Source organism: Cervus elaphus, chromosome 5 (assembly GCF_910594005.1).
Source record: "Cervus elaphus chromosome 5, mCerEla1.1, whole genome shotgun sequence".
In the NCBI taxonomy this organism is placed as follows: Eukaryota; Metazoa; Chordata; class Mammalia; order Artiodactyla; family Cervidae; genus Cervus; species Cervus elaphus.
This window is the reverse complement of record NC_057819.1, coordinates 8,866,698-8,883,558: the sequence shown is the minus strand read 5'-3', so window position 1 is coordinate 8,883,558 and position 16,861 is coordinate 8,866,698. Positions and strand designations below refer to the sequence as shown.

The window sequence follows — 16,861 nt, the reverse complement described above, 5'->3', positions numbered from 1 at the left end:
GGCAGCAAGAGAAACAAAGAGGCCGCAATGAAACTCTGGCACTAGCTGCCTGTCATTTGTTTTGTTTTGTGTCTTCAAAAATTCTTTCCCATACACTTCCTCTTAATTCAGAAGATGACATTCCTGGGGCAGGTGGGCAGGAGTGAGACAGGTGGGCATGGAGGGGACTGGAGCAAATTGGAGCGGGCATGTCTCACCTCAAAGCATATGATTCAATTTTTTTCCTTTAAACATTCTGCGAATAGGGAGGTGGGAGGGGGGATCGGGATGGGGAATACGTGTAACTCTATGGCTGATTCATATCAATGTATGACAAAACCCACTGAAATGTTGTGAAGTAATTAGCCTCCAACTAATAAAAAAAAAAAACATTCTGCGAATGAAACAACTCATCTGGGAAAAAGATATAGTTTCATGGGCTGCCAATGTTCTAAGCTAGTGAGGTGGAGGTGGAGGTGGCTGTGGCTGCAGGGAGCCTCTGGGCCAGTCAACAGGGCTCAGGGCTGAGGGTACGCGAGGCCCTGTATCTGGACACGGGGGCCAGCTCGGGCGATGGTGGCCGGAGTTAAAGTCATACCTTCGTGCAGTTGTCACAGACGACATCCCGCACAGATTCCGACGAGATGAAGTGGTGAAGGCAGTGGTCCAGGGTCAGTGGATGACCCTATGGCACAAGAATCACATTCATTATTACAATTCAAGGAGAGCTGGACTGACACTCTTAACAGGGCGAAGTCCAGAGCTGTATTCTGCTTAGGTAGGCAGCAAGGCTTCATAGACACAAGTGGGTGTTTCCCAAACAAAATGGGGAGCTCAGAGCATCCTAGATTTGTTATTCTGGACGGATTCAAGGGTATGAGGACCCAAAACTGCAGAAAAGTATGTGCTTCCATGCTGTTTTACGCATCTTTGAACTTGAGAGGTATGTGTATATGTATTTGAAAAAGCCAAAACTTATGCAGCAAGAGAGAAACCACCTTCTTCTTCCCCCAGACAGGTCATGGTAACCACAGATTAAAACTAACACAGGTTCAACCAACTATGTGTCTGAGTCATGTGTAGTACCTGAGTTACACAAGATGCCTCAAAGCCCTTTCAGATTCAGATGTCTCTGAAACAGACTCGAAATAAACCAGAGATCGGTACATACCCAAGTGGCAGCTGGAATACTGAGTGAAAGACTGTCGAAGGTATCAAATCGAACGGGACTCTGAAACATAAATTTCAGGAAATACAGAAAGGACTTAGATTCAATTCAAAGTTTTGTAAGTGGGAAGATATATGCCTATAAAAACAGTTTCATATTTACAAGCCCAACAGTAACACAGTCAAACATAATGTACTTACCGAGAAGCAAAGTCTATTAAAAACAACTTTGTAAACTTAAGAACTACAATAATACTAAAGGACAGCTTGGAAAAACTGTACAATAACATACCTGACTCAGCAAAATGGGGATATTATCCTAAGGAAATAACCATGGACAACCTAACTACAAGGATGTAGTTATCACAGCACCACTTAAAACAGTAAAACGTGAATGGGTGAAACTTCTAGGGAATAATAAAGTAAATTATATCAGGTCCACATAGAATGGAATACTATATTTAAAATACTGCAGTAGAAGTATACATGATTACACAGAAAGATGTGCATGTTTTATGACTAATTGGCAGCCCCCTCCCCCCCCCAAAAAAAACAGATGACAAAATACATTGAATAAGAGTTCCTGCTTTGGGGACTTCCCTGGTGGCCCAGTGGTTAAGAATTCGCCTGCCAATGCAGGACACAGGAGTTCAATCCGTGGTCCAGGAAGAACCCACATGCCATAGAGCAACTAACCCCGGGTACCACAACCACACAGTCAATGCTCCGGAGCCCATGTTCTGCACCGAGAGAGGCCACCGCAATGAGAAGCCTGCATATGCAACAAAGAACAGTCCCTGCTGGCTGAAGACCCAGCACAGCCAAAAATAAACTAATTTTATTTATTTATAAATAAAATAATAAATAATAAAATCAATACAGAACTTATTAAAAAAAAGATTCAACATCATTAGTCACTCAGTCATGTCCAACTCTTTGTGACCCCATGGACTGTAGCCTGCCGGGCTCCTCTGTCCATGGGATTCTCTAGGCAAGAACACTGGAGTGGGTTGCCATGCCCTCCTCCAGGGGATTTTCTCAACCCAGGGATCAAACCAGTGTCTCTTACGTCTCCCACACTGGCAGGAGACATGGGAAGCCCCAGTTCTCATGGTAAGGCCAATTAAAACCACAATGAGAGAGAAAAAAAAAAAATGAGACACCATGTTGCACACTAGAGAATAGCTATAAATAAAAACTTAGATAATAAGTGTTGGTGAGGAAGTAGAAAAATTTGAAACTTCATTCACTGCTGGTGGAAGTGGAAAAATAGTCTGGCAGTCTCTCAAGAGGTTAAACTTAGAGTTACCATATGAGCTAGCAATTCTACTCCTAGGGAAATACTAAACAGAGATAAAAACATGTTCCCACAAAAATGTGCACATAACTATTCAAAGCAGCATTATACATAAGAGCTGAAAAGTAGAAACAATTCAGATGCCCAACAACTGATGACTAGATAAACAAAATGTGGTCCAGTCATACAGTAGAATATTACTTGGTAATAAACAGGAATAAAGCACTGGTATAGGCTACAACATGGAAGAACCCTGAAAACATCATGCTGAGTAAAAGAAGCGAGTCTCAGGGCACCATACATTCTATGATTCCATTTACATGAAATGTCCCAAACAGACAAATCTATAAAGACAGAAAGTAGATCAGTGGTTTCCTAGGACTGACAGTGTGAGGAGAAATAAGAAAGGAAGCTCATGTGTACAGGGTTGGTTTCTTCGTGTGTGTGGCGGGGGAGATGATATAAATATTCTAAAATTGACTGAGGTGACAGGGGTACAATTCTGTTTTTGCATCATGTTCAAAATTTTGCATAATAACATTTTAAAATCTCAGAAACAAAACACACACACACACACACACACCAAAACTAAACGAAAAAAAACCAGCCCGGGAATCTGCTGTGTTCACCACGAGTATAGATCCAACCTTAGGACTCAAAACCCTGCCAGTCCACAACGGGTCTGCTGCTCCTGGTACAGAAGATGCCATCTGAGAGTCAACTGCATGTCAGCGCTCACCAAACGTGGGCAGTCAGTTGACTAAGCACAGAGAGCCCAGAAAATCACAAAAGCCAGACACTAATGTCAGTCCGCACACTCTGGTTCCTTCATGGATCTTAAATAAAACCTGGCCAGAAAATATCAGGCATTGGTAGTGTGTTTACCTGGTGCTCACAGTGTTTGCAGACCATGTTACTCGTGAGTCTTCCGTGAAAAGGATGCTGAGACTTCCAGTGGTTGGATGTGGGATGCGGTGACCCTGAAACACAGAACACCTTTGGATAGGCCACCTCTAGCCCTTTGGCACCAACCTCAAAATTCACTCTCCTTCTTAGTACGTGGTACAAACACCCTCTTTAGAAAAAAAAGTTTCTGGACTTCCCAGGCAGTCTATTGGTTAAGACTCCAGGCTTTCACTGCATGGAGATTGGACTTGATCCCTGGTCAGGGAACTAAGATCCTGCATGCCATGAGGCAAGGCCAAAAGAAAACAAAGGCAGAAAAAAAAAAGACTTCTGAAAACATCAGAATAAGCAGGTTCTAAAGAACGGGGTTTGGGGGGATAGGATGGGGTTAGTGGAACAAACAGAGCAGTGTGGTGAGCCAGTTAGAGCCTCGGGCTGGAGGACAGGCCGGCCTGGGCTGGTCCTGGCTCTGCTTCTTTAGTCATGGGGCCCAGAGCCAGACTTCATGCTTATAAGCCTCAGTTTTCTGGAAATGGGGATAATTATGATACCGCTATGCCCCACACCTGGGGCTTCCCTGATGGCTCAGCAGGTGAAGGATCCGTCTGCAACACAGGAGGCATGGGTTCAATCCCTGGATTGGGAAGATTTCCTGGAGAAGGAATTGGCAACCACCCCAGCAGTCTTGCCTGAAAAATCCCATGGATGGAGCAGCCTTGTGACTGAGCAACTAAGCGCATGCCCCACACCACCACCTTCAGAGAGCAGCTGGCAGGCTTGTGTGAGGTATTATGGTGCCTGGCACACAGCAGGGACCCAAGAGATAACTGTTCTCATTGCTACCAGTGTGCAAAGGAACTGATGTGTCATTTTCTTAAGAAAACAATGATTTCCTTCTAGGGAGGCCTGGGATCATCTGTAGGAACAGCTGGCCACAATGGAAATGCTGAGGACATGGCATCTTCAGCTTATTAAGTTACAGGACCAATTCAAGAAGGTAGAGAGAGAACACCGTTTGAGGTAGAAACAGGTCCATTAAGCAGAAACTGAGCAGAACTCAGCTGTGATGGAACACTAGAGATGCTCACTCGGGGGACAGTTTAGAGCGGTTTCCGAAACACAAGTTCCTCTCAAATGCACACACTCCAAGTCGGGATGGATGTCACCAGAAAAAAACATTCTTTTTAGAAAACATAAAGCAAATTACTGCCCTATCGAAAAGGCACACATCTCACACATTACAGCTCAAGGGAAAACGACTACCTCTGGTGCGGCAGGTGATCTGTCTGGGAGTTACTTCTGTCTGCTGCAGGGGAAGAAAGAGAAAGAGGCTGAGAACCCTACTGCTCTCCCTCTGGCCACCCAGCCTCAATCCCCTCTTAAATCGCTCGTTTCTGTGCTGACTGCACTGTTCAAAAATCAGCTTCAAAGTAAGCTTCCTAAAAGCAGCCTTAGCTATGCTGACTGATTTCTGTACCTATTCCTTCACCAAATGCAATTGAACACCTTCTCTCTCTGGAATACCTGCGCCCCCTCCTTTGATTAGTTAACTTTTATCAACTCCCTAACATTTACAATGTGCCAGGGAAATGAGATTCATTGAGCATTCTGTGGCTCCTTGCTCTCCTGTATTAAATGGCGGGGTGGGGGGTGGGGGGGGGATACACTCTTTCCTCTCAAGGCCAATGCAAATCGCAGCAAAGGATTGCTTTCAAGAACCTCAACACTGCTAACCACAGTCACTGACTGCCAACTGTGACACTTCAGACCCTCCCCCAGCCTCACTCCCACTACTGGCTTTTGATCAAATCTTACTTTTGAGTTTAAAGTTGTAGGAAAATCACGCTTGTGTCCCCTGCACCTGTTCGATGTGCCCAGACCACATCGGATGTTCTAAGAGCGTTTTAACGGTTTACCTCCAGGGAATGCACATCAAACAGATGTGTGACCCGGGGCTGGCGGTCCCGCTCATCCTCCAGTGACGAGGTGATCACATGGAATAACTCGTGGGCGTCCTGTCAAGAGGGCAGAGCGTTCTTCAGAATGGCTGGAGAGGCCGGGCCGTGTCAGAACCACCCGCTGTGTGCACTGCCAGGCAGACCTTCTATGGCTAAGCTGGGGTAGAGTTTGCTTTCCAGCTTCTCAAGGCCCAGTGCGTTCAATGGAAACAGTTATAAAAGTGGCTGGCTGACCCGAGCACCAACAGTGAAGGTGTGGACCAGGTCCCATGCCAGATGCTCTGATGTGCTCAGAGAGGAAGGGAACCACAGACAGGAGCACTTTCTCTCCCCACGCACACCACAGCGCCACACGGCTAAGCGTCAGACCCTGGAAACACTCCCCAGGAGCAACTGGGACCCAAGTGGGTCCATGACAGAAGAGCAGGGAATGTGGACAAAGAATGTCACCTGTCACATCAGTGAACAAAGAATGGTGTGGCCACCAGACCACCAGCCCTGCAGTCTCCCCCAAATGTGCACCCTGAGGGGATTCAGGATGGAGAAGAGCAGGATATGGGCCCGAGATAGCTAAGGTGAGTATCCAAGTAATGACTTCAATGAGCCCAGACATGTACATCTTCCCTTCTGCAGAAAAGTGCTTAATTCATTAACTTGGGAAGTCCGGTTTTTCTTTCATTAACAGTACTCTTTTGATGTTCTGACTACCGGGTTTTTCTGCAAACATTTGATATATCCTGGCTCCTCCCTTACCTCTTCGGAGAAGCCCCCAGAGCTATCTGAGAGGCTGTCTCCCTGCTTAAGTCCTGCCTTCAGTATGCCAGTCAAATAAAACCTGATTCTTGGCTTTAAGGTTGTACATTTTTTTTCTTTTCAGCCGACAGGTATCTGATGTCCTGAAGGACTAAACCCCAGTCGTTCTCTCAGTTTAGAGAAATGTGAATTGTAGCTAAATAATTCCAGTTACCAGAGGAGGATTACAAAAGTAGTTTCTAAATGGAAAAATATTTCAACAAGTAATGGATTAGTCAAGAAGCATCATGAGAAAATAGATACTCTCGACATCGTGTTTAAAAAGTAACACACACATGGCTTCCGATTAAAGTGGAAACGGAGACCATCTTTAAAGAAAAGGGGAGTGAGAAAGCCTTCCCACCTCACTTTTCTGAGTTTTTAAATGCCTCTCACTTCAGCCCCACAGTTTGGGGAGCCCAAAGGCTCTGGTCCAGGGGATGAACTGTGGAGGCGGAAGTGGCCAACACAAAGCTGGCCAGGGCCAGCCTGGAATGTTAGTAGACAGGAGAAGGTACCGCCGGAAGTGTACACCCAAGGAGGCGAAACCTTTGGTCCCTAGAACTTCACTCTCTCAGCCCCAGCATTGTCCTCTGGGGTAGGGGAGGAGGGTGGCTGGTACCAAAGAGGACAGTGAGGCTACAGTCTGGAAGGAGTGGCTGGAGGAAGGCCCTGGGGCTGCATATGACAGCCAGCCTCTGAAGAAAGACTTGTTTTTTTTAAAAAAAATGAAGGTATACTCTAAAGAAGAGCCACACCTGAACCTCTGAGCCTCTAAGGTAGAGCCACTCACCTTTCTCTGAAGGCCTCACGTGTCCCCGTCAGCCACTGAAGTGCAAACTCACTTGAAAACTAAAAAGATTTCCCCTCCCTGGTAACAGTGTGCCTACGCCCTGTCCTGTGAACCTTCCCTGTCCCCAATCACAACCTGGTCTCAGGACACTCAGGCTGTCTGGAACGTCACGGGAACGTCCACGCAGGCCTGGCAGCTAACTGCGAGGTCAGTGCCGGCATTTATTCCTCCTGCTGCAGCAGGAGCTGCCGTTTCTGGGGCTCAGGCCCCAGCTCACGAATGAGAAGGCGTCTCCGAGGAAACCTGTTTTGAATGTCGTGTTCACCTGCTCTTCAAATGAAGAGATCTGCCATCGGTACATTCTTAAGACGTCCAACAAGCAGCTTGCATCCAAGACCTCTTCGTCAATGACTTCTTGGCAGGATAAAGCTGGAATCAAAATAGGCAACACTGTTATTAAGTGAACCAACACAACTAACCAAGAAAACCTGTGCAGAAAGATGTGTCAAAGCTAATTAAAAATGGAAGGACTAGAAAATTCACCCTGGAATTGTATCTCTTTTGTTATTCTTCCTTGTAGCCTAACCCAGTGCTTAGGATGCTGGTAGACACCTGGAGTTTGCTGAATGAATGAAATTTTCACGCGGATGCAGCATTTAGTAATTGACTTTCAGATATTTGAATTACTATCATCAACAGAAACATACTGTTACAAGATTCATGTTGAATAAAATGATTTTAACTCTCACCTTGGAGGGACTTAAACATCCCTTAAACATCCATCTGGTCCAGCCCTACACTTTCTGCCTAACCCCTTCTCTACAGGACTCTCTCCCGGGACCATCAGGCCTTGTCTGCATTTGAGTTTCTGACTATTACTACAAAGCATCAAGCACTGTGAGGCAACCTGAAAGAGTCCTCTGAATGGTTTACTTTTCTTTTTTCTTTTTGTTGTTGTTTTTGGTCGCGCCACATGGCTTTTGGGGTCTTAGCTTCTAGACTAGATATTGAACCCGGCCTTCAGCAGGGAACGCACCGAGGCCTAACCCCTGGACAACCAGGGAATTCAATCTGAGTAGAATCAAGCCTAACAGATACACATAAAAGTCTGATGAGCTTATGAATTTATACTGCAATTAAATCTGCATCAGGGGTTGGCAAACTTTTTCTGTAAAAGGTCAGCTAGTAAATAAACACTTTAGGCTGTGCAGGTCTCTGTAGCAACTACTCAACCCTGCCACTGTAAAGCAAAAAGCAGTCACAGGTGATAGATAGATAGTATGTAATATTATACAGATATGTAATATTATACAGATGATGTGTGACAGTATATATTACATAGATATACATATGCAATATTATATCAATAACATGTAAACAAATGGACATGGCTGTGTTTCAGTAAAATTTTATTCACAAAAACAGGTGGTACAGAAATTTGGCTCCACGGCCAAAGTTTATCAATTCCTGATCCTGACCACCCTCTTCCCTGAGCATATTATTAAGGACCAATATATCACACTGAATCAGCACTGCCATGAGATAAAGGAGATAAAAATACAGGAGGAGACTGCCTCTCAGTGCAGTTTCTGGGAGTTTATTGACTCTCCAGATAAATTAAGCCAGTGTTTCTTCTCTGTGATTTGCAGTCAGCGAACCGGCGAGATGGCTCTGACCCGGGAAGCCCTGATCACTGCCACCCCCACCTCTGTCGAATCATGGTTGGTGCCCTGGGTGGTGACCTGAGGAGAAGTGGCAGCCCTGGCAGCTGGTAGTCAGTTACCGGTGCAACAAACCCTGGGGTCAGACCTTGACCCTCCAGAAGGGTACCCGTCCAAAGAGGTGTTATTCCTTCCTTCTCCCTCCCATAGCCCCAGGCAGCCCTCTGTTAGCTTTTTCCCTCCCAAAGAACATTTGAATGTCCCCTTCAGCCCAATCTTGCCTACAACACTGTGGGGCAGCGTGGCAAGGTCTCCTCATTTTCCTATCTTACAATCCAGCAACCTGACTTTCTCAGGATCTACCCGCGGAAACATGTGACTGTGTGCTTGACGGCCATGTACAAGGAGGGTCACTACAGCCAGTTTATCTAGACAAGGCGCCGGAAGCTAACAGCTAAGTAGAGGTGGGACATGGTGTAGCTGGAAAGGTGCATGAGGTTTTGCAAACCACACATGTGATAAGGGGTTAAGATTCAACACATATTAAAAAAAAAAACTCCTAAAACTCAACAACAAAAACACAGAAAACTGATTTCAGAAATGGATGAAAGATTAGAATAGACATTAAAAAAAAATATATATATATATATATATATAAAATTCAATAAACACATGAGAAGATGCTCAACGTGACTTATGATTAGGGAAATGCAAATCAAGGCCACAATGAGACATCACTTTCACACCTATTGAGGTGGCTGTTATCAGAAAGACAGATAATAACAAGTGCTGGTGAGGATGTGGAGAACTGGAACATCTGTGCAAAGGGAAGGTAAAAGACTACAGCTGCTGTGGAAAGCGGTGTGGTGACTCCTCAAAGTATTAAACAGAATTCCCATCTGATCCAGCGAGTCCACGTCTAGGTACATAACCCCCCAAAATCAAAAGCAGGGGCTTGAACCGATAAATAAGTCCACCAATGTCCACAGCAGCACTGCTCACAATGGCCAGAAGGTGGGAACAACCTGAACGCCCACTGACCCGTGAGCGGGTGAACAAACTGTGGTCTGTATACAATGCACACATGCACACACACACACTAGAAAGCCGTTCACACTCAGCCTGTAGGAATGACACTCAGACACACGCTTCAGTGTGGATAAACCTCACGGACACGATGCTAAGTGAAATAAACCGGATACAAAACGACAGATACATTGTGTGATTCCACTTAAATAAGCTACGCAGTCAAACTCACAGAGACAGAAAGCAGAATAGCGGTTACCAGGGTCTGGGGGTAGTAGAAAACAGGGAGTTAACTGTTTAATGGATATAGAGTTTTGACACGGAAGATGAAAATGTTCTAGAGATGAAGAGTGGTCATGGTTGCCCATACTTACAGAACTGTTTACTTGAAAATGCTTAACATGGTAAATTTTAAGTTATGAATATTTTACCACAATTTTTTAAATGGGCCAAGGATATGAGCTAGTAAGTCACAGAAGACAAAATACATGAGACCAGTAAATTCAGGAAAAGAAAAAAAACAGTGAATGAGGGAGAAGTATGTGTATGTAACGGCTGTCTCTCTAATGCACATCAGGTTATCTGGTCATGAAAAAACAAAGAAAACCATATATCATTTCTGTGGGTATGTAGAAATGCAGTTAAATGCACAGACATGGTCTGGAAGGTTACACTTATCTTTTGCTTTCGGGAAGGAAGGAGGGGAGCAGGGCTGGGATAGTTGTAAAGAGAACTTCAGGCCTCTCTGTAATGCTTTAACTTCTCACAAGGAGAATCTATTCAGGCATTACTTACGGAATTAAAAATTATTTCTAAAAACCAAAATAAAAGATACTGAGAGGCAGAAGCAGAGAAGGGAGTATATGGCGGGAAGACACCACCTAACCCAACAACACCTACCCTGCGTTATGACACTCGTGTAGACATGTCAGCTTTTCACACAGTCTTTGGGATGGTTCGTTTTTTTTTTTTTTAAACAGGTCAGTAAAAGAAAAGAGTTTCAAGTTGCCTCTTATGTAGAAGAGCAGAACTTGCTTTTCATAAAGGTTTCTGGTCAAGGTGAGATCATACCTCAGGTTAAGCAATATTCAGCTAAGTGTTTTCAAAATCCAATTTTTTTTTTCTGACTATGGAAATAATACACAATCATTATTGAAAGTTTTAGTAGGTTTTTTCCCATCTTTTTAAATTGTCACCTGTACCACACCAAAATATCCATGGTTAACGTTTTGGCCTTTGTCTATCCACCCTTTATCTGAGGTCATTTTCGCTTTTCTGAAATCAAATTATACTGTATTTTGTATCCTGCTCTTTTAAATTTAATAGGATAGCCAATGCCTCCTCCCAAATTAAACTTCAGAAAGATGGTTCTTAACGGCTGTATAACATTCCATTGCTGGCCTAATCACCCTACTGCGGGATAACCACATTCTTCCCTTGCCCCCCTAACCCCCATTACAACAAGGTGTTGGAAGTCTTTGCTCATACAGTTGGCCATCCATACCCACTGGTTCCATATCCTCAGATTCCACCAACCAAAGATTGAAAATACTCAGGGAAAAAAATTCCAGAATCCCCCAAAGCAAAACTTGAATCTTCCAGGCACTGGCAACTATTTACATCGTATCAGGTATTATATGTAATGTAGAGATGACTGAAAGTTGATGGGAGGATGTGCACAGGTTATACACAAATACTACATTTCATGTGAGAGGCTTGAGCATCTGCAGGTTTTGGTGTCTGCCTGTAGGGGTGTACAGATGCTACAGGAGGAAAAACCAGTTCTACAGTGAGAAAAAAAAGTGGTTAAAAATAAAATGAGAGGAAGCAACTTAGATGTCCATCGAGAGATGAATGGATAAAGAAGTTGTGACACATATATACAATGGAATATTACTGAGCCATAAGAAGGAACGGAATTGAGTCACTTGTAGTGAGGTGGATGAACCTAGAGCCTTGGTCATACAGAGTGAAGACAGAGAAAAACAAATACTGTATATTAACATATATCTATTATAATGGGTATCTCCCCTGGTAGCTCAGAGGTTAAAGCATCTGCCTGCAATGTGGGAGACCTGGGTTCGATCCCTGGGCCAGGAAGATCTCCTGGAGAAGCAAATGGCAACCCACTCCAGTATTCTTGCCTGGAGAATCCCACGGAAGAAGGAGCCTGGTGGGCTACAGTCCACCGGGTCACAAAGAGTCGGACACGACTGAGCGACTTCACTATTCACTATTATGGAATCTAGAGAAATGGTACTGATGCAGCTACCTGCAGGGCAGGAAGAGAGACGCAGCTGTTGAGAATGGACCAGTGGACTAGTGCTCTGTGATGACCTAGGAGGGCGGAATGGAGAGTGGGGGGTGGGAAGCAGGAGTGAGGAGACACCTGTGTGCCTGTGGCTGACTCATGCTGTTGTACAGCAGAAACGAGTACAACGCTGTAAAGCAGTTAGACTCCAATATTTTTTTAAATGAAGTTAGACTGGTGGCCTCTTAAAACCTTTACCAAGCCCACGTACACCATGGCTTTCCAACCTCAGGGCTAGTACTGGGCCATTCCCAAGCGTGCCTGCCCTGGGAACAAACTCCACTCCCAGCTAGTGTAGATCACAGTCCATTGAATTACTAGGTCAAATGGCCCTGGGTGTTTTGCAAGCTATTACTACGTGGTTCCAAACCGCCTTCCCCCAAGGCTGTCCCAAGTGACACCACCAGCATGTATGAACGTGTCACCCAGCGGCAGCTCAGGATTGTAGATTTGCTTCTCAATCTTTGCTAACAGGCCAAAAAGTGGTACTTCACTATTATGCTATTAATATCTCTTTGATGGTGGACACAGTGAATATTTCAGTATTTTGCTTGTTTTGTTTGTTGGATACATCCTATGTGTTAGTTGCTGAGTCATGTCCAACTCTTTTGGGACCCCAAGGACTGGACCGTAGCCCACCAGGCTTCTCTCCATAGGATTCTCCAGGCAAGAATTCTGTAGGGTTCTCCAGGCAAGAATACTGGAGTGGATTGCCATGCCCTCCTACAGGGGATCTTTCCAACCCAGGGATCAAACCCGGGTCTCCTGCATTGCAGGCAGATTCTCTGTGGTCTGAGCCACAAGGGAAGCCCAGATATATCCTGTCTCTACTTAAATACAATTTGTATTAGTGCTTTTGTGAATTACCTCATTTCCTTGGATAAGATACTTTTTTTTAAACTTTGATGTTTTTGAAACCAGAGTACTCCTTACAATCTAAATGCTTAAATGGCAGTTGGTTTTTTTCCCTCCTTAAACAGCTGTTACTAAACTAACAATTTTTAAAATAAATGATTACATTTTGATTAAAAAAATAAAACAACAACATAGCCTGAGTGTTATCTATTGGGCCCTTAGTGCTTTTTTCATAAGAATCTATGTGATTTTTTTTTCTACAGGAAGGCTATTAACCCTTTGCCTGCCCTCTGGGCTGCTGCTTTGCAAACACACACAATCAAAAAAAAAAGAAAGAAAATACACACAATCCCCTTTCCATTTCCAATTCAGTACCTTTCAGGAGGTGCAACAGCGTCAACGATAAGTACTGGTGTTGGGGAGGCTCCTTGTGACCCCCAGTGTACTGGGTGGTGAACTCTTCCAGCCACTTGATGAAGGTGGGGCAGGCAGACAGGCCCTGCAGCAGGGAGTTCATGAAGCAGGTGTTCCCCAAGTTGACAAGGCCAGGCACAAGCCCTAAGTGAGGGGGGAGAGGAGAACAGCACATCACACTAGACTGGCTCTTTGTTCCTCTCTCATCCGGGCCCCAGAGTTCCTACACCGTGGCCTTGGACTGGAAACCCCAGTTTCAGAAAGCCCTCATCCGCAGAGACCAGGGGGCCGAGCGTTCCGTCCCAGCTGAGGCCTGGCCCTAATAATGCTCCTTCAGGAGATCTTAGGCTGCAGAAGGGCAGGTCCTGGCCACGTGGGACTCGTGAAACTCACCAGAGCACCAGAGTGTCTGGCACAGCCTGGCTTACATTAAATGTACAGAAACACTTAGTAACCTCTCTTTCTCTTTCTCTCCCTCACTCTCTCTCTCTCCTTTGTTAAGAAAGCAATGTTTCTCACAACAGAAGAAAACAATCGTTTTGTTCTTGCTCCCCCAGGACAATGATTTTGTTCTTATTATCAGTGGGAAAGACACCGCTCCTGCCATTCTGATCAGTCTTTCTGCAAAGAGATTAACAAGATCTGACATACTTCCCTCTTCTGCTGAAATTGAAAACAACAAAAACAAAATTTTTATTATGAAAGTTCTCAAACATCCACAAAAGAAGAGCAGATACCTAACAAACCCCAATAACAACCGTCCCCAGATTGAACAATGATCCAGGATGGGGTGGGAGGTGGAAGAGAGGTTCAAGAGGGAGGGGACATGTGTATATCGATGGCTGATTTATGTTGATGTATGTCAGAAATCAACATAACATTGTAAAGCAATTATCCTCTAATTAAAAATAAATTTTAAAAAAATTACCAACATTTTGTTACATCTGTCCCTTTTATGTATTTATTTTGGCTGAATTTTAATCAATATAAGTAGCGCAACATTGACAAAAGGGGGCTTTTTTAAAAATAAGAAAATAGATTTTTTTGTTAATGAAGAAATGAATTTGAAATATTTACTAGTGACTATTTACTAGTGACTAGCGGCCATTCGGTGAAAGCACAAAGGCATCACACAATTAGGCAGCTGGACAGCTGAAAAACACAATGGCCATAATAATGAGGACACTGAGACAATTAAGCCACTTGAAATTTCTCACTACGAAGCATGTCTCAAACTCATATCCTTAGTGGGGGTGAAATATAAATCTTTTTACTACAGGATATAAAATAATGAGTCACTAAAATTAACTTCTGCTTAAAAGCAAATACTGTTGACAAAATTGAAGACACAAGAGAACCATACATGTCCTCCCCCTTTGGTAATGTTTTTGAACAATTGAAGGTTTGGGTCGAATCTACAGGCCATGATGCAAAGGCTTCATTCTTACCTTTTCTACGCTTCTTTCTTTCTGTAATGGGACCCCAAATAACATAGATTCCTGCTGCAAGAGCAGCGGCAATTCCACCTATAACACCCCAGTTCTTCATGACTTTATATCTAAAAAAGAAAATTAGTTGACTGTCTTTCCTCATAACAAATACAATACGTGTATATATAGGAACAGGTACACAGATATAACATTTCATCAAAATAACCCACTGGCCTGCCAAATACCTAGCTTTCAAATTAAAGTAATATACAGTATAGGATATGTCTTGAAAATCTGCACACACAGATATCAGGATTTAAAACCTAAGTCAGAGCACTACCTCCCCAAGCCCCAGCTCACTGGAGAGGAGGGTCCAGGGCTTTCCTCTTGCTCTGTCTCTCATTCTACCGCCATACTGGCCACCACCCCAGCCAAAGCCATGCTCCTACCCCAGGGCCTCTGCAAGGCTGCCCTCTCTGCCTGAGATGCTCTTCCCCCAGGTCCCACTGCTTGGCTCATTCCCTCTCCCCCTTCCTTTTTTAAAAATTATTTTTTATTTTTTTGCCTTGCCATGTGGCATGGGGGCTCTCAGTTCCACAAGCAGGGATTGAACCTGTGCCCCCTGCAGCAGAAGCGCAGTCTTAACCACGGGGCAGCCAGGAACGTCTCTCCCTCTCACATCTAACAAACTGTTAGAACCTGCTCTCATGACATTTTACCCAGTTCTACTTTTTCTTTTCACCACAGCGCTCTCCACCTTCTAACATAACATTCACTGATTCACCACGTTTATTTTCAGTCTCCCTCAATTAAAATGCAAAGTCCCCATGGACAGGGATCTTTGTTTTACACATTAACATATTCCAAGTGCTTCCAAGTGTTTAGATCACACAGTAGGTTCTTGATAGTATTTACTGAATGATTGGAGAAATACAGAAATGGATTTATCTTTTAGGTTATTAAGTGGGGGGAGATCTTTATACAACAATATAAAGATAGATGTATAAAGTATAAATAGATGTATAAATAGATCCTTACACAATCATATAAAGATCTTCTAAATATTTATTAAATATTAAATATTTCTTCATTTGAAGCTTGACTTCAACACTGAAGTTATTCCTTTACTACAAATAAAGAAATTTCACCAGCAGTTTAAAACACTGTCTTCCAACACAATTATGTATTTCCACTAAATAAGGCAAACAATATATGTATGAACCTATGCAGGAAGTGGGGGCTGAGGGTAGCCACAGTGCTCAGCTCTGAAGCTGCAGCCCGTGGGAGGAGGGCAGACAAGAGAAGGAAGACAGGGACCCCGACAGGACTGGGGACTCATACTATTGGGGGTCCCGGCAGGAATGGGGGATCTTAACAAGACTGGGAGCCTTATCAGGTTAAGGGGTCCTGATTGATTTAGGAGCCCTTGCAAGATAAGGAGTCACTAATAAGACTAGGGACTCCTACAGACTAAGGGATCCCCGGCAAAACTAGGGGGGAGGGGTTACAGGAAGAGGGGTGCTGACAACATGGGGTGGGGGGACACTAGAAAGCTCGGGGTCCTCGAACAGGGTTGTGAGAATCATGGCAGGTTTGGGGAGCTGGGCAAGGCTGGAGAAACCTAGATGGCCAGGAACTGACATAACTGGGAGCCCAGAATAATTGGGGGTATCCTGATAGGATGAGGGAGTCCAGGAAGCCCTCCGAGGCGCCGAGAGGCCACTGACGGAATTCGGGGCCTTGACAAGCCTGAGTCTCCCTTGAAGTTCTGGCGACACTGACAGGTGGAAGGACGGGGGTGGAGGGGGCACTGATAAAATCGGGGGCCCAGCAGAACTGGGGAATGCGGACAGAATCGGCGTTGCCTTGAGGCCCCGGAGGCCCACCCCCGCCCCAGGGCCTGGGCCTGGGCCTCCAGCCCTGTCGACGCAGACGTCTCCGGATTGCCCACTCCGGCCCCGGGGACCCTGCCTGGAGAGTGAAAGGGCCTCCACAGGCGCACCAGCCCCGGACTCCCCGGCCGCCCCGCCCCCCAGAGCTCACCTGACGGCCGCCCCGGTCCGCAGGAAGCGCTGGATGGCCCTGTCGGCCGCGGTCATCGCCGCCGAGGCCCGGGAGCTCAGCATCGCGGCTGCGCGGGAGGCGAGTTGCCGCCCCCGCCGCTGTCGCCGCGGCCGGACCCAGGGCTCCGAGGGCTCCCGAGGCGGCGGAACCCGTGGCCAAAGTCCCAGCTCCTGCGGGGAGGGTAGACCGAAGGACGGGCTGCCAGAAG

At 45.2% G+C, this 16,861-nt stretch overlaps 1 protein-coding gene across 2 annotated transcripts in view; it reads right to left on the bottom strand.

Moving 5' to 3' along the window:
• Nucleotides 1-16,861, bottom strand: part of USP30 (ubiquitin specific peptidase 30) — a 23,309-nt gene extending 6,448 nt beyond the window's left edge. For both annotated transcript variants that reach the window (XR_006341010.1, XM_043901546.1), the window contains exons 1-9: nt 16,633-16,861; nt 14,608-14,717; nt 13,121-13,303; nt 7,218-7,321; nt 5,266-5,364; nt 4,613-4,655; nt 3,329-3,423; nt 1,151-1,210; nt 578-664 (exon numbers count right to left, since the gene is read on the bottom strand). Coding sequence is in view for 1 of the 2 variants with exons in the window: in XM_043901546.1 (XP_043757481.1) it covers nt 578-664; nt 1,151-1,210; nt 3,329-3,423; nt 4,613-4,655; nt 5,266-5,364; nt 7,218-7,321; nt 13,121-13,303; nt 14,608-14,717; nt 16,633-16,715 (864 nt within the window). In the remaining variant the exon portion in view is untranslated. The remainder of the gene's footprint in view (nt 1-577; nt 665-1,150; nt 1,211-3,328; nt 3,424-4,612; nt 4,656-5,265; nt 5,365-7,217; nt 7,322-13,120; nt 13,304-14,607; nt 14,718-16,632) is intronic.